A 26,559-nucleotide genomic window follows, 5' to 3' on the forward strand; every position below is an offset into this window, starting at 1 on the left:
TAGCGTACTGTATTTGCAAACTATTGGAGCGTATGTGCTTGCGTAAATTACTTGTTGAAAAGTTGAGCCTAAATGGTTCAGTAGATGCCACTAAAGTGTGATTGGATGCATGCTGATAGAACAAGAAAAGTACATTGATATGAACAGTAGTAAGATGAAACCATTCAACTTGTGGTACATTCTTCTAAAGTTCTTTCCTTTCTGGACATGTATTCAGTCATTTATGTTGCCATGCCAACTTTCTGAGTGTAGATACTGCAAGTGTTGATGGATAACCTTCCAATTGATGTATCATAGGGTATGTGTGATATTATAGGCTATACCATTCAAAAGGAGGGGTGAAATATTGTTGTTTTTATAAAAGGGGGTTCGGATGATGAGAGGGCTTATAACAGAAGATTGAAGAAATGTTTCAGCATTTGTTAATGGTTAAGATTAAATCAATAATGCCCCCACTCAAGATCGCATTGAAGATAAAATCACATTTGTTTGCCTGTCTTGTTTAAAATGGTTGAGTCATAATTTGCATAAACTTGACAGCAACTGTCTCTTCCATATATGGGCATGTGTCTTGTTATGATTCAGCTTTGCATATCTGGAATGTTGGTAGAGGGCGCTATAGTGAATACTTTCAGATTCTGCCCTACTGAGTTGAATCTAAAGACACTTGAACTCATTGGATATTAAAATCGTTAATTCTTTGTAAATATATCCAGATTATGGGATAGTTAATACTGAAAATGCATTTAATTATTTACTGTGCTAAGACATACTACATTACATTAAATCAAACTGTAAAGTTCCAAAGGAACTTGTTTAACTGGCAAATATATAAATTTAAAATCTGGTAGTTTCAAAATAGTGAAATTACTGATAAAAATACAAGTGGAAAGCAATGTTTGTAACAGTAATATCTTGTTTACATATAAACAGTGTTTGTACCTCTAACTCTGGAGCTATACTTTATTATAAAACCAATGTGCTTTAATCAATCTGTGGTGGAAATTAGTTCAATTTCTGGGGGCCTAATTCCCAGTTGAGAATGACATACTGCCCTCAAGTGGTGCACACTCGTAGATGAACATATCCCAGAATCCTTTGTTTAGTTAAATTGATTATGCTGAGAAAAGCTGTTTCATGACTGTCTAAATTACCCAGAATTCACTGTTTCTTGTAAAATGACAGATTTAAACAATTTGATTGGTTAATAGTTTGATGCATATACTGTCATGTTTGAGATATCTTGAGACATTTGAAACCAAACACATGTTGGTGAACTGATAAAGTTGTTGCATTCCATCATGTGTCTGCCAGGCAAAGTCAAATCCTAGTATTCAGTGGGAAGGCACAACTTTTTAAAATGTTGAAGTGATTATAAACCTATTAAAAAGACACCAATGTTTGACATCCAAGGCTAAGATGCTTGGTTTCATGATGTAAACTACGTACAAACCTCGTCTCATACCTACTATTCTTGATAAATAAGAATACATTGACATCAAAATAACAGTCTTGCTGATGAGTGTTGTGTTGTACTGTAATTCCTCTATTATTGAAACCACTGATAGAGAATAATAATTTATTTTCCAATTCAACCACCAGAAATGTATTAAAAGTATTTGCATCTTTGAAATTACCTTCATAGCGATCTTTAAATTCGACAGTCATGATACCACTGACAAAATCCCATTTATTATTCAACCAAATTTGTGTTCAACCAATTCAACAACCTCCAAAAATAATCATTAGTTGATGATTCAGTTATTGCAAGTATTAAGGTTTGCTGTGGAAGAGTGAATTTAACAATAATCTATGTATCAGTAATTGCCTTTCATCAAGTCCTAATCTGGAAACATTTTAAGTTAGATTTTTTTATTGTGTGCCAGCAACAGTTGGGACATTGAATGTCATTGTTGTCTCCCCTGACTTTTTTTGTATGTGCAAGTGCTAGTGCTAACACATAGAGCATTTTTGTGCTACAGGAGTCATATTGAGATTTGTGACTACATGACAGGGCTCTATGCCCATCTCTCTATCAAATGGCAATTTGAATGCGTTATCCTGGTGTCAAACCAGGCTCGGTCGAACACAAGCACCTGCAGACCTTAACCAAGGTTCTCCCTAAGTCACATTCATAAGTGAATGAATCTCGGCTAGTGGAATTGGCCTTCCCATTGAGTCTGTGGCATACTCACCCAGGGTATGAGTCGACATCATGTATGTGATATTACAATGTACCAAATTATAATTATAAGCAGAATTAGTAATAGGTAATCCATGAATCAAGGTTTATGTATGAACGTGTCATAAAAGACATGGTGCTGGAATAATCAGGCATCTAAAGCAGGTATTAAACTGAGATGATCATAGTTGCAGAACACTTGGTTTGTCTGGTACAAGGTTGGTTGGTATTGCTTACTTTATGTGAATTATTGTGTAGTCAATAATTACTGTGTGTCATTATCAGAGCATGGTTTACCTATGGTTCAATATAACTTTTATGTGTTGTGTTTGACATACATAACCCAAATTGCATCCCCGTGATATTACCTGGGTTTGTAGATTTTATCTCTGCCACCATAACTACTTATTAGAGATATTGTGATATTTATAATTTACCTCTAATTGTGTCTTGCATATGTAATAATCTGTCTAAACCAGAAAGTGTCTTATTCAAAAACTTCTCTACACTTGACTTTTTGTTAACCTGAAATATTTCTGGACTGTGTTCAACCAAAAGTATGTTCCAACCAGAAACCTGTTTAAACCAGACACTATGTTAACTAGAAACCTGTCTGAACCAGACACTGTGAACCAGACACTACATTAACCAGAAACCTGTCTAAACCAGACACTATGTTAACTAGAAACCTGTCAAAACCAGATACTGTGAACCAGACACTACATTAACCAGAAACCTGTCTAAACCAGACAATATGTTAACCAGAAACCTGTCTAAACCAGACACTATGTTAACTAGAAACCTGTCTGAACCAGACACTATGTTAACTAGAAACCTGTCAAAACCAGATACTATGTTAACTAGAAACCTGTCAAAACCAGATACTATGTTAACTAGAAACCTGTCAAAACCAGATACTGTTCTTAACTAAATATTTTTCCAGTGCATTCTCCACAACTGTGCTTCTTATGTAAAATACCTATATAGAATACTTTTCTCAGTCTTGTTGGTGTTTGGTTTAGACAGGACAATGACATTGTGTCCTAGTGTTGGTTTGCAGTGCATTTCTTCCTAGTACTTTTATATTAACCTTCTAACTCACAAATCGTATAATTCTGAGAAAAATAATTCAATTGCTGACAATTTTAAAATTAATATTGTTTGTTAATATTTCACCACTTGTGGCGCTATTGTGTTTGTTTTGATTTAAGACAGCATGATTTTCTGAAAAGGAAAAGTTTGGTCTAGTTTGGTCAAATCACTGCAGTGCTGAATTATGCTGTATTATTTGTACTCATCCTAATGTAAAACTATGAATGGCAGTCATGTATGCAACATTACAATGTACTAAAATATAATTACATGCAGAATTTGTGATAATCTTTGATTCAATTTTATACTCTGACTGGATGACACTAATTTGTCTTGATCATACTTGCATCTTGCGTCTTTTGTTCTTCTTGCCAGTCTTGATAATATTTGGGTTATATGAATTCACTAACTACCAGTACATCCTGAAAATCTTATTCAGTTGACAATTGTCATCAATCATGACTGGAAATAAAAACAAGATTTGGTCGTGATCAACTCTGACATTTGAACGCAGTATTTTTTATCCTGTTACAACAGAAAACGTCTAAAGATGAGACTGCTGAAGAGGAGACTTCTAGAAGCAGTTACATACCTTGGAGAATGCGGTATCATAGTGATACCGATAACTCCACATCCTACATTGCCAAGTCTCCTCATAGCGACACTACAACAATATCATCGCCTTATACCAGTCGCTATAGTTACAGGGATGCGGAAAAGAAAGAAGAACTCAAAGAAGAACCCCAAGAGGAAAGAAAACGAGGATCCAGAATATCTGCAGGTGAGTGTTTACATGAAAAACAGTGGTTTGCTAAGAATGCAGTACATCTGCTGAAAACCTTCGCAAACATACCAAAATCAATGAGAAAAAACAGTGTTAGCAGTTGATATGTTTGAAAACTATTTCTACAATAGTTTGAATAACCTTTTTACTTGTACTGTGTTAGTGTTGGGGGGGGGGGGGGTCATCCAATTGATCAAACAATAATTACCTGCCCCTCAATTCTGTCAAAAAATTAGTACATTTCAGTGAATTAATTATGCCTACAGTTTCTCACAGAAAAATTCCTTTTTGCAGTTACTTATAGTTTGAAATAGTGAAATTGCCAAAAATCTGGAGACAGGAACTTATGGATCAACTTCTGCATGTCTCTGCCTCCCCCACCCATATCTTGAAAATACCTGGACTGCTCACATTCACAAACATCGTGCGGGACATATGCTTGTCCATTTTTTTTGGCTCCGCTGTCGACTTTGTCGAGCGGAGCTTATCATATGAGTGATTGTCCGTCGTCCGTGTCAATGTTTTACTTTTTCTACTTCTTCTTGAAAACTACAAGCCTGAATGCTTTGATACTTGGTGTATATGTACCTTGGGTAGACCTCTCTCAGATTTGTTCATTTCATTATGATATCTTAAATTCTCTAATTTTGGTGAATATTTTTGTCATTTTTGGTAAAAAGTGATATTTTCGACTTCTTGTTAAAAACCGCAAGTCCAATTGCTTTGATATTACATATATAGGTACTACATGTGGACCTCCCTCAGATTTGTAATTTTGTGATGATATCTTTAATTCTTTAATTTTAGTGAATATTTTTGTCATTTTTTGTAAAAAGTGATATTTTCGACTTCTTGTTAAAAATTGTTAAAAGTCAGATTGCTTTGATACTATACATATTGTTCATTTTCTAAAGATGTCTTCAGTTCTTTAATTGAAATGTGCATTGCTAACAGCGGAGCTATCTCAGCCGATAGGCTGCTTGTTATTATTTTTTTTTTTAAAAGGAGTATCAGCAAATTTTATTTATATGCTAAAGAAAAAAAAAGGCTTTTATTTTTCCTGATGAATTGACAGCTATTGTCGTTTTGTAATTCATTACAGGAGATGATGCAAGTTACAGAAAGTCATTAAGTAGTCGGCGGAAACAGATACGAGAAAGGAAGAGAGCGGGTACAGGAGTTATACACATGGATGAGGTAGGAGTACTAATTTTTATATCAAAAATATTTCACAATGCATTTCTGTAACTCTTGTGTTCCTTTCTATCTTGTAATTTATAATTTCCCTCAACTTGTTCTCACTTTTCAATATGCTCTCGCATTTTGACATTGTTCTGTGCGTGGTTCCATGTATCTCAACTTAGTCCTGTGCATTTTAACATGGTTCTCTGCATCTCAACCTGTGGTTCCATGCATCTCAACGTGTGGTTCCATGCATCTCAATGTGTGGTTCCGTGCATCTCAACGTGTGGTTCCGTGCATCTCAACGTGTGGTTCCGTGCATCTCAACGTGTTGTTCCGTGCATCTCAACGTGTGGTTCCGTGCATCTCAACGTGTGGTTCCGTGCATCTCAACGTGTGGTTCCGTGCATCTCAACGTGTGGTTCCGTGCATCTCAACGTGTGGTTCCGTGCATCTCAACGTGTGGTTCCGTGCATCTCAACGTGTGGTTCCGTGCATCTCAACGTCTGGTTCCGTGCATCTCAACGTCTGGTTCCGTGCATCTCAACGTCTGGTTCCGTGCATCTCAACGTGTGGTTTCTTGCATCTCAACATGTGGTTTCTTGCATCTCAACATGTGGTTCTGTGCATCTCAGCGTGTGATTTCGTGCATCTCAACATATGGTTCTTTGCATCTCAGCGTGCGGTTCCTTGCATCCCAGTGTGCGGTTCCTTGCATCCCAGCGTGCGGTTCCTTGCATCCCAGCGTGCGGTTCCTTGCATCCCAGCGTGCGGTTCCTTGCATCCCAGCGTGCGGTTCCTTGCATCCCAGCGTGCGGTTCCTTGCATCCCAGCGTGCGGTTCCTTGCATTCCAGCGTGCGGTTCCTTGCATTCCAGCGTGCGGTTCCTTGCATCTCGAGGTGCGGTTTCTGTGCATCTCAACGTGTGGTTCCTTGCATCCCAGCATGCGGTTTCGTGCATCTCAACGTGCGGTTCCGTGCATCTCAACGTGCGGTTCCGTGCATCTCAACGTGGTTTCGTGCTTCTCAACGTGTGGTTCTGTGCATCTCAACGTGTGGTTCTGTGCATCACAACGTGTGGTTCCGTGCATCTCAACGTGCGGTTCCGTGCATCTCAACGTGGTTTCGTGCTTCTCAAAATATTGCAACATGCTTCCTTCTCATTAACATGTTCCAGCTTCAACAATGCTTTCTTTCTTTTTTTCTTAACCTGCTGTTTCATTCATCCATTCCTAGTGGTATATTTTCCAAACTTTGACATACATGTCCATAGTTTAAAATAAATTGCGGATCATTCGTATTTTAACAGCTAGATGAAGAAGAGGACAAAAAAGAGGAAGAAAGACGGAAAGAAGAAGAGAAGTTAAAGGAAGAAGAGGAAAAAAGAAATGTAGAGGAAAGGAAAAAAGAAGAGGAGAAACAAAGGAAAAATGAACTTGAAGACATTAAGGTAAGAAGTGATGGATGAACATGAGAGGAAATTATGATATTATTTTGTTTTTGCAATGAGTGGGAGTGAGTGACATGAGTGACTGATTTGCAATTAGTGACTGACAAAAATTACTTTGATTTGCATTTGACAGTGTCGGAAATGACTGATTTGCTCTAAGTGATAGTGAGTGACATGAATGACTAATTAGTGACAAGAATGATTTTGATTTACATTGAGAGATGTTGAGTGCCAAGAATGAATGAGAACCAAATGAAATCGATTTGAAATGAGGGATATAAAAACATTTGGAAGAAAGAACTTTAGTTTTAAAGAAATTAATTTTAGTGAAAGAATCCTGTTGAATCTTGTTTGTCTGATGTATTGAATATGCCATGCGAGTCTGATGACCTGGGTGTGCTGTTTAGTCTCAGGACAGCATTGTTATTACTACATCAGATTATAGACTTAAGTCCTTTGTGTTTGGTTCACTATGTTTGTATGGTCCGACTGTATGCTGTGTTATAAACAACAATCAATATGTTCTGCTATGTTGGAAACTCTTGCTGTACAGTTATTTCTGTTACCTGATTCTATTACAATCACCCATGTACAGTGTCATTGTTTTTTGTTGATTGCCAAATCCAGAAATCAGTGGGATGTGTAATACGCAGATTATTGCTTTCTTGACAAGTTTGAATGATATTGTTAAAAAAACGTGTAGGGTACATTGGGTGCAGGATAATAATTGTTTGTTGTGTGTCCTGAACTTCTCTTTTCATTTTCATTAAATTCAATATCAGTATATTTTATTTGTATGTGGGAATCTGGCTTCAAAATAGTTACAATGTAAACTTAGTGAAAATATTCAAATATCAACACAAATTTACTTGTATGCTGATTGGTGCAGTGGTCTGCTGTATATACACTAGACCCTTTCGTATTGATTAAGATTGTATAGCTTTGTGTGGTGCACTATTATGAAGTGGAAGTCTATACTCAAGTGGAAGTCCATACTCAAAGTGATAGTATAGTATTGTTGTACTTGATTACTACACCTGTTTACTTCAGTGCTTCCATCAATCACACTATTTGCATTCATCTTGTCAGTTTCTGCCATGATGGTAAATCTTAAAAGTGCTTTGTGTTACAAGATAGATTGACTGTATTTTTGTAAATGTAGAAGTGCCCATTGCTAACTTTATTATTTCTATCTGGTATTTTAGAATTAGGTTGGGTTTTGTTTGTCAACAATGTTGTTGACATGAAGTGCAAATTGCGCAGACAGTCTGAAAAAAGCTCTATGAATTCATTTTATTTGGTGAAATATTAAAATAAAATGAAAATAACTAAATAGTATACTAATAATTATACATATTATATAATATTATACTAATATTTGTGATGCAAGAACAATATTGGAAAATAATTATTGACTCTCGTGTGCGAAGCACAAAAAGGGAGTTTTTGCAGTTAGTGTGTCTGTCTGCTGTGTCTGTGTGTTCCACTGATATCTCAAGAACCATACATTGATTTTTGATGAAACGTGGTGCATAGATGCTATGGGCCAATGCGCAGATTTGATCAGGCTTTGGTAAAAATCCATGCTAATTAATTACCTAATTTGCATGATAATTAGCTGATTTTTTGCTGTTCCATGATTGTTCCACTGATATCTAAAGAACCACTAGTTGAATTTCGATGAAACTTGGCACATAGATGCTCTGAACTAATGCACAGATTTGATCAGTTTTGGGTAAAAATCTGTGCAATAATCATTACCTAATTTGCAAAATTATTTAATTTGCAGCTTTTGATATTTCAAGTAGTAATCATCACATTTCAATGAAACTTGGTACATAGATGTCATATGACACTGCACAGACCTGATAGTTTTTAGTGTCATATCAGTACATATTAATTACCTAATTTGCATAATCAATGCATGATTAATCAATTGTGACCGCTGAACATTAATGTGTGAAACCATGTGTTCAGTTTAGCCTACATTGTTGTGCCAAGCCATGTGTTCAGTTCAGCCAACATTAATGTTGTGTGAAACCATGTGTTCAGTTTAGCCAACATTGTTGTCAAACCATGTGTTCAGTTTAGTCAACATTGTTGTGTCAAACCATGTGTTCAGTTTAGCCAACATTGTTGTGTCAAACCATGTGTTCAGTTCAGCCGACATTGTTGTGTCAAACCATGTGTTCAGTTCAGCTGACATTGTTGTCAAACCATGTGTTCAGTTTAGCCAACATTGTTGTGTCAAATCATGTGTTCAGTTTAGCCAACATTGTTGTGTCAAACCATGTGTTCAATTTAGCTGACATTGTTGTGTCAAACCATGTGTTCAGTTTAGCTGACATTGTTGTGTCAACGATGTGTTCAGTTTAGCTGACATTGTTGTGTCAAACCATGTGTTCAGTTTAGCTGACATTGTTGTCAAACCATGTGTTCAGTTTAGCTGACATTGTTGTGTCAAACCATGTGTTCAGTTTAGCTGACATTGTTGTGTCAAACCATGTGTTCAGTTTAGCCTACATTGTTGTGCCAAGCCATGTGTTCAGTTCAGCCAACATTGTTGTGTCAAACCATGTGTTCAGTTCAGCTGACATTGTTGTCAAACCATGTGTTCAGTTTAGCCAACATTGTTGTGTCAAACCATGTGTTCAATTTAGCTGACATTGTTGTGTCAAACCATGTGTTCAGTTTAGCTGACATTGTTGTGTCAACGATGTGTTCAGTTTAGCTGACATTGTTGTGTCAAACCATGTGTTCAGTTTAGCTGACATTGTTGTGTCAAACCATGTGTTCAGTTTAGCCTACATTGTTGTGCCAAGCCATGTGTTCAGTTCAGCCAACATTAATGTTGTGTGAAACCATGTGTTCAGTTTAGCCAACATTGTTGTCAAACCATGTGTTCAGTTTAGCCAACATTGTTGTGTCAACCATGTGTTCAGTTTAGCCAACATTGTTGTGTCAACCATGTGTTCAGTTTAGCCAACATTGTTGTGTCAAACCATGTGTTCAGTTTAGCCAACATTGTTCTGTCAAACCATGTGTTCAGTTCAGCTGACATTGTTGTCAAACCATGTGTTCAGTTTAGCCAACATTGTTGTGTCAAACCATGTGTTCAGTTTAGCTGACATTGTTGTGTCAAACCATGTGTTCAGTTTAGCTGACATTGTTGTCAAACCATGTGTTCAGTTTAGCTGACATTGTTGTCAAACCATGTGTTCAGTTTAGCTGACATTGTTGTGTCAAACCATGTGTTCAGTTTAGCTGACATTGTTGTGTCAAACCATGTGCTCAGTTTAGCTGACATTGTTGTGTCTAACCATGTGTTCAGTTTAGCTGACATTGTTGTGTCTAACCATGTGTTCAGTTTAGCTGACATTGTTGTGTCAAACCATGTGTTCAGTTCAGCTGACATTGTTGTCAAACCATGTGTTCAGTTCAGCTGACATTGTTGTCAAACCATGTGTTCAGTTTGGCCAACATTGTTGTGTCAAACCATGTGTTCAGTTTAGCCAACATTGTTGTGTGAAACCATGTGATCAGTTCAGCCGACATTGTTGTGTGAAACCATGTGATCAGTTCAGCCCACATTGTTGTGTCAAACCATGAGTTCAGTTTAGCCAACATTGTTGTGTCAAACCATGTGTTCAGTTTAGCTGACATTGTTGTGTCAAACCATGTGTTCAGTTCAACTGACATTGTTGTCAAACCATGTGTTCAGTTTGGCTAACATTGTTGTGTCAAACCATGTATTCAGTTTAGCCAACATTGTTGTGTGAAACCATGTGCTCAGTTCAGCCAACATTAATGTTGTGTGAAACCATGTGTTCAGTTCATCCAACATTGTTGTGTGAAACCATGTGCTCAGTTCAGCCAACATTATTGTGTGAAACCATGTGCTCAGTTCAGCCAACATTGTTGTGTTAAACCATGTGTCAGTTTAGCTAACATTGTTGTGTGAAACCATGTGTTCAGTTCAGCTGACATTGTTGTCAAACCATGTGTTCAGTTTAGCCAACATTGTTGTGTCAAACCATGTGTTCAGTTTAGCTGACATTGTTGTGTCAAACCATGTGTTCAGTTTAGCTGACATTGTTGTCAAACCATGTGTTCAGTTTAGCTGACATTGTTGTGTCAAACCATGTGTTCAGTTTAGCTGACATTGTTGTGTCAAACCATGTGTTCAGTTTAGCTGACATTGTTGTGTCAAACCATGTGTTCAGTTCAGCTGACATTGTTGTCAAACCATGTGTTCAGTTTAGCCAACATTGTTGTGTCAAACCATGTGTTCAGTTTAGCTGACATTGTTGTGTCAAACCATGTGTTCAGTTTAGCTGACATTGTTGTCAAACCATGTGTTCAGTTTAGCTGACATTGTTGTGTCAAACCATGTGTTCAGTTTAGCTGACATTGTTGTGTCAAACCATGTGTTCAGTTTAGCTGACATTGTTGTGTCAAACCATGTGTTCAGTTTAGCTGACATTGTTGTGTCAAACCATGTGTTCAGTTCAGCTGACATTGTTGTCAAACCATGTGTTCAGTTTGGCCAACATTGTTGTGTCAAACCATGTGTTCAGTTTATCCAACATTGTTGTGTGAAACCATGTGATCAGTTCAGCCGACATTGTGTCAAACCATGAGTTCAGTTTAGCCAACATTGTTGTGTCAAACCATGTGTTCAGTTTAGCTGACATTGTTGTGTCAAACCATGTGTTCAGTTCAGCTGACATTGTTGTCAAACCATGTGTTCAGTTTGGCTAACATTGTTGTGTCAAACCATGTATTCAGTTTAGCCAACATTGTTGTGTGAAACCATGTGCTCAGTTCAGCCAACATTAATGTTGTGTGAAACCATGTGTTCAGTTCATCCAACATTGTTGTGTGAAACCATGTGCTCAGTTCAGCCAACATTATTGTGTGAAACCATGTGCTCAGTTCAGCCAACATTGTTGTGTTAAACCATGTGTCAGTTTAGCTAACATTGTTGTGTGAAACCATGTGTTCAGTTTAGCCAACATTGTTGTCAAACCATGTGATCAGTTCAGCCGATATTGTTGTGTGAAACCATGTGATCAGTTCAGCCGACATTATTGTGTGAAACTATGTGTTCAGCTCAGCCAACATTGTTGTGTGAAACCATGTGTTCAGTTCAGCCAACATTGTTGTCAAACCATGTGATCAGTTCAGCCGATATTGTTGTGTGAAACCATGTGATCAGTTCAGCCGACATTGTTGTCAAACCATGTATGTGATCAGTATAGCCAATGTGAATTTGTGTTAAGTTTTTTATTGCTATTTGCTGAACTGTGTATCAAAAGAGTTTTAATTAGTTTACTCTGTCTTGAATAAACTAAACATAGTGAACAATAAACAGAGAAGTCGCGAGACACCTTGAGTGCATCACCATGACTACAATGATGTCATCTACCCTTTGGCTTCATGATTCTTGTAGAGAGGGTTGCCAGGTGTATTTTGAGGGACTTGGTATCAAAGGTCAATCAATTGTCATTGCTATGCATGGAGTATTGAAAAAGTAGCTATAACCTGAGAAAAAAAATATCTTCTCTGATTTTTCATTGCTAACTCTCTTGTTCAAACCTTAATCAAGAAAGGATGTCATTAACATTTTTTTCCACATGTGGAAATTGTTGTAGCTAAAAAATCAACTTCAGACTTCGCCTAATAAATGAAGACTGTTGTGTGAAACTGTTCAGTAACAGTTTGTATCATAATATTTTAACTTGAAATAATTCTTGAATAATCTGTGAATCCTAAACTGGAAACTAAAAGTAGTCTGAATTAAGGAAGATCTGTGTTTATGTTGATTGTTCTAACTATTGCCGTCTTTCATCATCCATTTTATTTTTTCAACTTCAAAAAAGAAATTTCAAAATCCAAATTTATGACAATTTAAAAATAAAAAAAATTCACTCGTCAGAAACTTTGAAACCAGAATTTTTCCCCTGTGCTTAGTTTGGTGTTATGTTGTAATCACCTCCAAAAGGTACATTGAGATATAGTAATTTATTTTTCATAATGAATATCTGTCATGTGTGCCTATGATCATAACAATTAACATAATACAAGACAAGTCAATAATGCATATCACATAGTTTTAACAAACTTTTTTTTTTATGGATGTGCTACTTGGCAAATACCAGTGCTTCCGGGTTTCTATATGGGGCTCATCTCATGGTGTGGAAGTTTGATAATTATCAGCTCATAACCCCTGACCCTAATCGTAACACCTGGTTTACGATTGTCAATCATTGACCGGAAACAATCCAAAATTGACCTTCTGAGCTTACTGCAAGTCTGCAGTCTATATGTTCTCATTCATTCCTATGGAATATTATGAACCTTTAGCCAAGCATATGTGCGATTATTTTCAGAATTATCACTCAAAAAACAAATTTCTGCAAATGTTATGACAAGCTAAATCGTCAGTGTACACAGAAAGTTCATGTCTGTCGAATAGAACACAGTCATGTGAGCAATAAATCTGCCCAAGTCATGTGAAATGATACATCATCGTTCAAAATTGTTTGGTTTGACATGACCACAAACATGGCATCAGTCTTGGCTTGTAAGTGGTAAGCACTCGTGTCTGCTGTCTTTTTCAGCGTTTTTTTACTCAAAAATTTGGCTATTTTTGTCCCAAACTGTAAGCAGCAAATAACAAATCCCGCCCTGTCAGAAATTAAAAAAGATCACGATGAAATACACAAATGAAATTATTAATTACTTAACATATTTCAATTTTGAAAAAAACTAAATACACTAAATATAAATTAGCTTTTATTTGACATATTCAAAATTAAGAAAAACCATAAAATACACCAATAATTAGCAATTATTTATTATATTCAAACTAAAAAAAAGTACAGCAATAGTTAAAAGTTAAATAAATTGCAAAGCACAAGAAAATCTATACTATTGGTACAGAAAAGGATATAATTCTGAGATAAGTCAGATGATCATTACACTGTAAACTTTTGAGCTGACCCACCTTAACCATGACAGAGTTAAAATGCCAGCAGCAGGCTTACCAATGCTATTTTGGTATAAGGCCTTAGATATGCAAATTAGGGTGTGCAGTTCACTCCTGGTTTGTACCTGTGGTCACCACTACCTATACACGTAGTAATCGTGCTGGTTCATACTGCCATGCAGGCTGTATTCACTTTGATGCCGTGTAGGCTTTTATATTTCACTGAAGGTGCATTACGTTGAGATGTCTCTTGTGTATTAGAGCCAACCCAGACTCACCGGGAGTTAATTTAATTTTACTGTCAAAGGTTTTATGTTACCAGAACTTCTATTTAATTTAAGATGGCTTCTTATGGCCGTTATTCAGGCAACTTCACTGGGTATAGCGGCGGCAGTTATTCAGGGAAACGCAGGAGTTCATACGGGAATACTACAAACACGCCTACATCAAGCAGCCTAACCTCCAGCTATGGATCCACACCCTCTCTGACAAACCAGTATTCCTCAACGTATATTCCAGGATCTTCCAGTGTAAGAAATATTCCAGTTGTTTTAATACAGGGAATTCCTTGCCTGTTTTTCAATTAGTGCCTCCTTCCTACAGTCTGGAATTACCATGACACTGTATAATTTGGATCATTTAAAATCCAGGAGTGACTGATCCCCTTTTGTTGCCTCCTTCCTACATTCCAGTATCCTAGGATGGGAATATACAGTTTGTTATTATTTTGTTATGTAATGTACAAGGTCAGCTTGTGTGTGGCATTGCTTGGGGGAGTAACTCACCATTAATTTAATACTTGTTTATTTTTTCTGTGCCTTTAGTGACTTATCCTAACAAACTGATCAGATAGCAGTGTGAACTTTATCTAAAATTTAAAACTGTGCTTGTGTTGTGTTTTAACAGGTCTATTTACTTATTGTGCTCTTGTGGTATTGTCTCTTATATACCCCTTTCAGCTCTCTGACATGCTGTGTGTTACATATTTTCATCAGGTTGAGGGGTGGCTGCTTTAGTTTGGTTTATTTTAAGTTGGTTATACACGTGTAAAAGAAATTAATTATTAGGTGTTAGGAATGCAGTTGCGCTCTATCACCTAAGAGGTTGATGAGAACCGATTTTAAAAATCACTGAATTGAAGAATTCCCCGCCATCCAAGTAACTGTTAGTGTTAGTTATCCAATCTTGGATAAGAACCATGCACAATTCAGAGACCTTGGCCACCTTTTTGGGATTTGCCTTATTCTATTTTCACAATAAACCTCTTTATTCATACCAATCCTGGAAAATGAATTGGCTAATCTATAGGAGGTGTGGTCAACCACATGTACATCATTAGTAATGCTATATGACATTGCCTCACTTGTAACAATCCAGTGATATATTAAAAAATATGTGGTGAATTTATATACACCATCTCTTTCTAGTGTAAATGGTTTAATTTGTAATGAAGAGCTTGCTATGTTTTATCACGGTGTCCATGGAATTTCGGCCATCAACATTTGGTGTCTGTGTAACATGATTATGAATCACATCCTGAATCTCTTGTGTTTGAGTGTTTGCTTGTCAACTCTATTTCTTATCATGATTTAGCGGTGACTATGTATGAACAGAACAGACATTCATGTTGCCAATGCTATCCCATCATTCTGTGCAACATTCCACCCTTCCTGTCACCTGGGTTTGTTACCATGGTAATCACATTGAGGCAATCACTCTTCACTTAACATCAATAATACATTGTCCCTGGGATGTAGGTTACGAGTATAAACACTTTTCCCTTACATCAAGTGTTTAAATAAACCCACAAACTTAATGCTGAAAACCCTTACTGTCAGCTACAGCATAGGTGATTCAGCATTCTTCTCTGCATCATACTTTCATTAATGTGAATCACAAAGGCCTGGTTCAGTTTGCACCAACTTGTTGTTGACAATTTAATGTTGTGACCTTGTTTGCTGTGACAGAATTCTACAGTTATCATTGTTATTCTTGAGTGGCAATTAAAATCCAATGGGTTACACGGATTAAAGCTTTGGTACCAAAATGAGTTTGGTTATTCTACTATTGCAATCTTGTCTCGTAAAATAATTTTTCTTGTACTTAGTTCTCCAGTTCAATTCAACAGCTACGATTTTTACTTAGTGCAATGTTGATCTTGTTTCACAATGGGTAAAATTTGAATGGTTTTCTGTGGCTTAATTAATTAAGTACTAATTATTTAATTTGATGTCACAAACTGCGATAGGAATGAAGAAAAGGTCTTCCTAGTTGTTTTTGATCTAGTTTAAAATGGGCAGATTGTGTGTTCTAGATATTTAAGTGTCAAAAACTGTCCAAACTTCATTGAACTTGAGTAGTTCACCATTCACCACGGGATGCTATTGTCTGACACAGTACAGTTGTGCTGTTGCTGGCTTCTCCTCTCAAATGTGAGTAATTTGATCAGTTTTACTTGGAATGTAACTCTTAAATTAAATTTCCGAACATTGCTATGCAAACTGAAAAGAGCAGTGTGTAATCACTGACCATTGTGTTCAGTGTAACCACTGACCATTGTGTTTACAGTGTGTATCCATTGACCATTGTGTTCAGTGTGTAACCATTGACCATTGTGTTCAGTGTGTAACCATTGACCATTGTGTTCAGTGTGTAACCATTGACTATTGTGTTCAGTGTGTAACCATTGACCATTGTGTTCAGTGTGTAACCATTGACCATTGTGTTCAGTGTGTGACCGCTGACCATTGTGTTCAGTGTGTGACCGCTGACCATTGTGTTCAGTGTAGCCACTGACCATTGTATTCACAGTGTAACCACTGGTCATTGTGTTCACAGTGTAACCACTGACCATTGTGTTCAGTGTAGCCACTGACCATTGTATTCACAGTGTAACCACTGGTCATTGTGTTCACAGTGTAACCACTGACCATTGTGTTCAGTGTAGCCACTGACCATTGTGTTCACAGTGTAACCACTGACCATTGTGTTCACAGTGTAACCACTGACCATTGTGTTCGCAGTGTAACCACTGACCATTGTGTTCGCAGTGTAACCACTGACCATTGTGTTCAGTGTGTAACCACTGACCATTGTGTTCACAGTGTAACCACTGACCATTGTGTTCACAGTGTAACCACTGACCATTGTGTTCACAGTGTAACCACTGACCATTGTGTTCACAGTGTAACCGCTGACCATTGTGTTCACAGTGTAACCGCTGACCATTATGTTCACAGTGTAACCGCTGACCATTGTGTTCACAGTGTAACCGCTGACCATTGTGTTCACAGTGTAACCGCTGACCATTGTGTTCACAGTGTAACCGCTGACCATTGTGTTCACAGTGTAACCGCTGACCATTGCCTTTGTGTTCAGTGTGTAACCGCTGACCATCCCCTTTGTGTTCAGTGTGTAACCACTGACCATTGTGTTCAGTGTGTAACCACTGACCATTGTGTTCACAGCGTGTAACCACTGACTATTGTGTTCACAGCGTGTAACCACTGACCATTGTGTTCACAGCGTGTAACCACTGACCATTGTGTTCACAGCGTGTAACCACTGACCATTGTGTTCACAGCGTGTAACCACTGACCATCGTGTTCACAGCGTGTAACCGCTGACCATCGTGTTCACAGTGTAACCGCTGACCATCGTGTTCACAGTGTAACCACTGACCATTGTGTTCACAGTGTAACCACTGACCATTGTGTTCACAGTGTAACCATTGACCATTGTGTTCAGTGTGTAACCACTGACCATTGTGTTCAGTGTGTAACCACTGACCATTGTGTTCAGTGTGTAACCACTGACCATTGTGTTCACACTGTGTAACCACTGACCATTGTGTTCACACTGTGTAACCTCTGACCATTGTGTTCACACTGTGTAACCACTGACCATTGTGTTCACACTGTGTAACCACTGACCATTGAGTTCACAGTGTAACCGCTGACCATTGTGTTCACGGTGTAACCACTGACCATTGAGTTCACGGTGTAACCACTGACCATTGAGTTCACGGTGTAACCACTGACCATTGAGTTCACGGTGTAACCGCTGACCATTGTGTTCACAGTGTAACCGCTGACCATTGTGTTCACAGTGTAACCACTGACCATCGTGTTCACAGTGTAACAACTGACCATTGAGTTCACAGTGTGTAACCACTGACCATTGTGTTAGCAGTTAAAAACCGCAAGTCCAATTGCTTTGATATTACATATATAGGTACTACATGTGGACCTCTCTCAGATTTGTTCATTTTGTGATTATATTTTAAATTTTCTGATTTTGGAGAATAATTTTGTTATTTTTGGTAAAAAGTGATATTTATTTTTGACTAATTGTTAAAAGTCCGATTGCTTTTATACTATACATATTGTTCATTTTCTAATGATATCTTCAGTTCTTTAATTAAAATGTGTATTGCTAACAGTGGAGCTATCTCGGTCGACAGGCTGCTTGTTTTATCACACTGATGTTGTTGCCATGGTTGTCAGGGCGATGTATTATCAGTTGTGCAAATTTGTTGAAATCTCAGTTTGGTTCCAATCACCTTAAATTAAAAACTGGTATCGTGTCTTGTTACGTTAACAAATAAAACGTGATGTGTATTGTACTGATGTGCTACCATTGTTAACTTAGAAATAGCTGCACCAACAAAGAAACATGGTCACTGAAAGAACACTGTACAATAGATTATCAAAAATCAAATGAAAGAAACATGTCCACCAAGAGTCTTATCAGCTACTCCAAATTCTGCTTCCTGTTATGAACAATCACCATCTACTATGTAAATTAGTTCTGTGGAAATTGAATTGTTCCTAACATGATTGTATTGGGCATCATTGTGTTGGCTATACAGCCTATAATATTTGTGTTAACAAAAAAGATTTGAAGAAATCAGAATACTTGTTCTAAAAAAAAAAAAGAAATCCTTGGTGATAAGTTGTTCTGGTGCGATTGTACAGTAAGTTCAGTAGTATTTGATACTCATCTGTGGTCTGTTATGGAACAGCCACTTCCTATGTTTATTGTTGGTGTGTGTGTAGAGCGTGAATGAGTGTAAAGAACAGCTTGAATCACATGGCACTGACCCATAAAACAAAGGTTTACTAGGTGTGTTCTTATTGGTCAATGACCCATGTTGTGTCACATGTTAGGACTTGTTGACCAATAATCATTCCTGTAACATCACTTTCATTTATCTTTCACAATTTCCTAATTTTTTAGACTTGTCAACCAGTAATCATTCCTGGCACATCACAACTTCCTCCCTACTGAAGAGTCTTGTTCACAGTTATTTTTACTGCAATTCAGGTCTTTCTATTTTCAACCATCATTAATTAATGGTTGAAAGTCAAGTTCACATAAGTTAGCCATTATTGTAAGAGTTTTCTTCTTGGCCAATTCTTAAGTTGCCATCAGTTACCCCAGATGGTTGTAAAGTTATTCTTGATTGGTCATTACTAAAGTTGACATCAGTTACCCCCAGATGATTGTAAGATTATTCCTGATTGGTTAAGACTGAAATTGTCATAAATTAGGCCTGGTGTTTGTAAAGTTACATGTACTTATGTATTGTTTTTATGTTGTTTCACTGATTTCTCAATGAATTGTTAACCTTAACTGACCCAAGATAATTTGGGTTCATACATCTGGTAATTTGTTGTTTGACATCCTAAATGAGAAGTTAGTGGAATTAAGATACTTGTTTTGGTACAACCATAGACCCTCTTAGGGTCTATGGTACAACCTCCTTTCCCTTTCAAAATAAACAAAAAATGTAATATAATCCTTTATAATGTAACACAATGACTTTATATATACCAGTGAGGGAATCATTATCCTTGTAGCTTTGTTAATAGTTTATTACACTGTGCCAGTGGTATTTACTGTAAAATATAGGAAAAAGAGTATGTTCGCTGGAATTTATTTTCACTGAATCATTCCTTCAACGAAAATTAATTCAAAGCGAAAATAAAGTATTTTACAGTACATAACTGTGGGTTGAATTCACATCGTCTTGGTATATAGCTCTGTAGATGGCTGTTATGGTACACTTCTAAATTTTGTTCAGTATCATTAGTCAAAGCATTATTAAAACTGTCTTAAAATGCATACATGTCATGCATGTTTGTGTCTTTGCTGTATGCTCTCATTACTAATCTCATGACCTTCTTTATATATAAACTTGTGAGTTTTACAAATTTTGTTTTCACCTTGCTCTCTCATTTTAATCTTGTACTTTTTAGAAATAAATTCATTTCTTTATCATTTCATTGCTTCTTTCTTTCTCTTCTTCAGTGTCAGTGTTCACTCTCTTATGATCTCATTCCAAAAAACTTTGAATCTAGTCACAAAATACAAAATCCATGAAATTAAAATGAATGTTTTCAAAATGTCCAATTTTACTGAGGAATTTGAACTTCTTTCTGACAAAATTTCACTCTGATCAGTGACTTTTAGACAACACTTTTAGACACACTGTCACTACTATACCTATGCAGTATGAGAATCAATAAAATCATCACAGTTATGTCAACAGTAAAATCATTACTAAAGTGTGGATAATAATTTTGAGTATTGATATACGATATGTATGCATAAGGTGGCTGTATTTGTGCTAAAAATTAATGAAAAACAGTTGAGCATTTCTACCATTCTGGAACCACATCTCTGTCGTGTATGAATGGATTTTGTTTAAACTTATTTCTCAAATTGGACTCAAAATGGCCAACTGGCAAACATTTTGTTTTGTTGAATGCTGTTCAAGAGCCATATCTTTAACATGCCTTGACCAGTCATGTTCCAACTTTTCATATACATCATGTCATACACATACATTTGGTTTATGATTGTCTAATGGTAGCCATTTTAATGTATATAATACATCAAAATCATGAAGATCTGCCTTCCCAAACCAAATGGGACCAAGTCTAGTGAATATAACTTTTTTCCTACATTTCACATTCAACTCATCAAAAATCAGTGAAAATAAATTCCATACACAACATCCAAATGGCCTTTTCAGCGAAAATTAATTCCAGCTAAAATAAAGTATTTCACAGTAACAGAATAAACTGCTACGAATGCCTGGACATTCTTGACAGATTGCAATCACTGACGCATTTATGATTAACAATAAATGCACCCGTTTCAAATGAGCTACTACAACAGTTACTTGAAATCGATTATTGAATATCACTTACTATATATTCTGTTTTTATCAAAATGCATTTTTAAACAGAATTATCTGTTAGGAAATTTGTTTGTTGCCTTTTAAAATGCAAGAGAAACATGTCATCGTGATCTTGTCACACCTATAAAGTATGATTTGGAAGGCGTATAATGTAAAGTGCTTTCTACTAGACATAATTGACCATTGAGGTCATGCAAGATGATTGAATGTTGTGAAAGACACTATGACCTGTGTTAAAGTTTGATTGCCACAAAGTATACAAAAATAAATGCGACAATGTAAAGCATATTTCTATCATTGTTTACATCTAACAGCCACCTGTCTTGCCTTCAGGGTCATTTTGTTTGAACTCAAATGACATTGATCTGTTCTTTGAGGTGGTGCTTTTATTTTATGGCACTATACACAAGTTGTGATAGTTTCATTGATTCATCCTGTTTATGGGATTTACTATGCTATGAGAGTAGAGTAATAAAATAGAATGTTTTCACTCTGTCACCCAGCTATAAGTACAGTGGATGTAATGTTTATGAACACAATGTTTAGGTACTTATTGAAAGAACTGTGTCTTGCTAGAAGTACCATATAATCCATGTAAACATCCGTCTACTAAGGAGTAAGTACCCTTCATAGGTTGAGAGAGTCTCAATGAAATTGTGTGCAAAACACTAGTTTTAGTTCAAAAATGTAGATTTATGGATTGACCTCTGACAGACCATTCATCTGACTCTATATTTCACATATGACAGATAGTGTTTGAACTTCACACATGTACAAGAGGTCACTTTAATTTTCATAAATTTGCCAGACTTAAAAGCAGTGAACAGTTCACTGGGGTCATTGAGACCTGACATCACAATTTCTATCCCGAAACATTGTTTCTGTGACTGCTCTTAAATCAAAAACCCCCTGCAGATTTTGACTAGACAGTATCTGCTATCAAATATAGTCAAAAGTAATGGTGTGCATCATTATATGACCTTTGACCTATGGATTGTATGGAGGTCATGACATTCTAAATAACTCCTCCAACAGTTACATAGTTATCAATCTGTGAGTAAAGGTAGTCTATCATAAAATTTTGAAGTAGTGCTACTTTCAGATAACCTTAAAAATATGTTCTTTGGAATTGACCAATAAACCCAGTAATGCATGATTGGAAAGATTAATGTATCCGTGTTACATTTCATTTGATATGTACGAACATACGTACGTCGGAAATTCACTTCACTTATACCTGGATGCACTGAATCAATATATGCTTTGGTTTAAGAACCCAAGTTATTTATTAATTTTGTTGTGCTACATGTCTTGGTATGCGGTTTGAACATGGTGTCAGTTTTGTTTATCTTGTGCTAACATTTCCTGATTATTTGTGCGTAGTAGTGTCCGGCAGCTTTCAGGGCGATATCTTGTCGTGATCAGCTTGAGTTTCAATTCTAGGTATTTTGTTGATGTAGAGGTCAATCCTGATGTGTTATCAAGGATTATAATTTGCATAAAGTGTATATAAAACAGATATCATTTAAAGTTTGGTAATACAAGTAGAAAAAGAATCACTTGAATCACAATAGATCACTTTAATATTCATCGATTTTGCTCGACTTGAAAAATCATAAAACTTTGTAACAGTAAACATTTCAGTGGGGTCATTGACATCACAATTTCCATCACAAAAAGTTGTTTCTGTGAATGCCCTTAAATCATCAATTAAAATTTTAAAGTTAATCCAACCCCCTGTTGCTAAAACACTTTTTGCAGATCATCAATGTCTATACCTTCTTTTAAAAAATCCTTCAGCGAGACGCCGTCTTAATTTCAGGTGTGAAAATGTCTGTCACACAACTTCAATTAGTAACCACTTATACTTGATCTCCATTCTTAACCTATAGAGGGCTCTGTTGTGTCACTGACCTGTGGATGTACTTGGTTCACTCTCATAATATAAGCTATTCTGAATTCTATCTGTGCATGCATGTACCAATATAGCATTCTGCACATGTATCCTACATTATCAAACTTTGGTTAACTTGTACCCAGTAGAGTTGGTAAGAGGTAATATAAATAAAACCTGTTTGCCAAAACATATTAGTAAAATTGTGAGTTACAACACTGGAACATATTATAAGGTTATTACAAAGATACCTCAAAGTATGCACGAAGACAGTACAGCGGCAGTATCGACCGAAGCGCAGCGTGGCGTACTGTCTGAGTTATTCCAAGCAAAAATAGAGGGTTGTTTTGTAATTCTCATTTTTCTTACGTCCTTTTCTTTAATTACTGTAAAAATTATGATTCATTTAAACTTCTGTTTTTACAATTCAGTTTGTTGAACTCTGTGTTGTAGTATTTCTATTGATGAAAACTTGTTTTGACTACTTCTATTGTCAACTTTGGCATAGTGTCATGTTCTTGACCTTTTCTTAGTTTGATCTGTTTCCACCGAGGTCAAGGGTCATCTGTGCTTGCTTAACAGGTTATTGTATCAACAATTAGATATTGTTTGTGAATAGACATTGGTCCTAATTATCACCTGTGTTTGCTTTCCTGAAGCCACCCTGTTCTTGGTGGCTGCTTTGAAATAGTTTAGTGACAGATCAGTGAAGTATCTGCATTCTATGAATAACTTGTGTTACAGCTGCTGAATAACCTACTAACATGGGATAGTGAAGATGTAGTTTCTTCTAGGTTTATGATCCCAATTTCAATGTGCATTCCTTGATCTAGATCACAATATTACAGCTGTTTGATATTTCAATACTGTCAAGTCAACTGCTAAAATCTGGCTTTGTCAGCTAGCAGGATGTAATCTTAATGCCTTTAACAGATTATCTACTGGGTACCAACAGAATGTAATATTGGTACCTTCAGCAGAATGTAATCCGGTATCTTTATTGAATGTCATTTGGGTACCTTTATAGAATGTCATCTGGATACCTTTATAGAATGTCATCCGGGTACCTTTATAGAATGTCATTTGGGTACCTTTATAGAATGTCATCTGGATACCTTTATAGAATGTCATCCGGGTACCTTTATAGAATGTCATTTGGGTACCTTTATAGAATGTCATCTGGGTACCTTTATTGAATGTCATTTGGGTACCTTTATAGAATGTCATCTGGATACCTTTATAGAATGTCATCCGGGTACCTTTATAGAATGTCATTTGGGTACCTTTATAGAATGTCATTTGGGTACCTTTATAGAATGTCATTTGGGTACCTTTATTGAATGTCATTTGGGTACCTTTATAGAATGTCATCTGGATACCTTTATAGAATGTCATCCGGGTACCTTTATAGAATGTCATCTGGGTACCTTTATAGAATGTCATCCCGGTACCTTTATAGAATGTCATCTGGGTACCTTCATAGAATGTCATCTGTGTACCTTTATAGAATGTCATTTGGGTGCCTTTATAGAATGTAATCTGTGTGCCTTTATAGAATGTCATCTGGATATCTTCATAGAATGTCATTTAGGTACCATTATAGAATGTGATCTGGGTACCTTCAGCAGAATGTGATCTGGGTAACTTTATAGAATGTCATTTGGGTACCTTTATAGAATGTCATTTGGGTACCTTTATAGAATGTCATCTGGGTACCTTCAGCGGAATGTCAATCAGGTACCTTCAGCAGAATGTCATTCAGGTACCTTCAGCAGAATGTCATTCAGGTACCTTCAGCAGAATGTCATTCAGGTACCGTCAGCAGAATGTCATTCAGGTACCTTCAGCAGAATGTCATTCAGATACCTTCAGCAGAATGTCATCTGGGTACCTTTATAGAATGTCATCTGGGTACCTTTATAGAATGTCATTTGGGTACCTTTATAGAATGTCATTTGGGTACCTTTATAGAATGTCATTTGGGTACCTTTATAGAATGTCATTTGGGTACCTTTATAGAATGTCATTTGGGTACCTTTATAGAATGTCATCCGGGTACCTTTATAGAATGTCATTTGGGTACCTTTATAGAATGTCATCCGGGTACCTTTATAGAATGTAATTTGGGTACCTTTATAGAATGTCATCCGGGTACCTTTATAGAATGTCATCCGGGTACCTTTATAGAATGTCATCCGGGTACCTTTATAGAATGTAATCTGTGTGCCTTTATAGAATGTCATTTGGGTACCTTTATAGAATGTCATCCGGGTACCTTTATAGAATGTCATCCGGGTACCTTTATAGAATGTCATTTGGGTACCTTTATAGAATGTCATTTGGGTACCTTTATAGAATGTCATTTGGGTACCTTTATAGAATGTCATTTGGGTACCTTTATAGAATGTCATCCGGGTACCTTTATAGAATGTCATCCGGGTACCTTTATAGAATGTCATTTGGGCACCTTTATAGAATGTCCTCCGGGCACCTTTATAGAATGTCACCTGGGTACCTTTATAGAATGTCATCTGGGTACCTTTATAGAATGTCATCTGGGTACCTTCAGCAGAATGTCATCTGGGTACCTTCAGCAGAATGTCATCTGGGTACCTTCAGCAGAATGTCATCTGGGTACCTTCAGCAGAATGTCATCTGGGTACCTTCAGCAGAATGTCATCCGGGTACCTTCAGCAGAATGTCATCCGGGTACCTTTATAGAATGTCATTTAGGTACCTTTATAAAATGTCATTTAGGTACCTTTATAAAATGTCATTTAGGTACCTTTATAAAATGTCATTTGGGTACCTTCAGCAGAATGTCATTCAGGTACCTTCAGCAGAATGTCATCTGGGTACCTTTATATAATGTCATCTGGGTACCTTCAGCGGAATGTCATTCAGGTACCTTCAGCAGAATGTCATTCAGGTACCTTCAGCAGAATGTCATTCAGGTACCTTCAGCAGAATGTCATTCAGGTACCTTCAGCAGAATGTCATTCAGGTACCTTCAGCAGAATGTCATCTGAGTACCTTCAGCAGAATGTCATCTGAGTACCTTTATAGAATGTCATTCAGGTACCTTCAGCAGAATGTCATTCGGGTACCTTCAGCAGAATGTCATCTGGGTACCTGTTGTTTTGTCACTGTGAAATGTTGTGATTTCATTTCAAAAAAACACCTTGAATCATTTGAATACAAAACTTATGAAATTAAAAGAAATGTTTCTCAGACTGCAAATGTCACCTGATGCTTAGAGGGAACACTGTTCTGTTATCTCACCTGATGCTTAGAGGGAACACTGTTCTCTTATCTCACCTGATGCTTAGAGGGAACACTGTTCTGTTATCTCACCTGATGCTTAGAGGGAACACTGTTCTGTTATCTCACCTGATGCTTAGAGGGAACACTGTTCTGTTATCTCACCTGATGCTTAGAGGGAACACTGTTCTGTTATCTCGCCTGATGCTTAGAGGGAACACTGTTCTGTTATCTCACCTGATGCTTAGAGGGAACACTGTTCTGTTATCTCACCTGATGCTTAGAGGGAACACTGTTCTCTTATCTCACCTGATGCTTAGAGGGAACACTGTTCTCTTATCTCACCTGATGCTTAGAGGGAACACTGTTCTGTTATCTCACCTGATGCTTAGAGGGAACACTGTTCTCTTATCTCACCTGATGCTTAGAGGGAACACTGTTCTCTTATCTCACCTGATGCTTAGAGGGAACACTGTTCTGTTATCTCACCTGATGCTTAGAGGGAACACTGTTCTG

General features: G+C 36.8%; 1 protein-coding gene across 12 annotated transcripts in view; it reads left to right on the forward strand.

Annotated features, from left to right (window-relative positions):
• The window catches only part of LOC100373979 (protein phosphatase 1 regulatory subunit 12A-like), a 116,254-nt gene that overhangs the window by 73,517 nt on the left and 16,178 nt on the right, over window positions 1-26,559 (forward strand). For all 12 annotated transcript variants that reach the window (XM_085506583.1, XM_085506585.1, XM_085506586.1 and 9 more), the window contains 3 exons: window positions 3,812-4,055; window positions 5,161-5,255; window positions 6,550-6,690. In XM_085506583.1, coding sequence (XP_085362709.1) covers window positions 3,812-4,055; window positions 5,161-5,255; window positions 6,550-6,690 — 480 coding nt within the window. The remainder of the gene's footprint in view (window positions 1-3,811; window positions 4,056-5,160; window positions 5,256-6,549; window positions 6,691-26,559) is intronic.

Source organism: Saccoglossus kowalevskii, chromosome 12, assembly GCF_978046115.1.
Source record: "Saccoglossus kowalevskii chromosome 12, keSacKowa6.1, whole genome shotgun sequence".
Lineage (NCBI taxonomy): Eukaryota > Metazoa > Hemichordata > Enteropneusta > Harrimaniidae > Saccoglossus > Saccoglossus kowalevskii.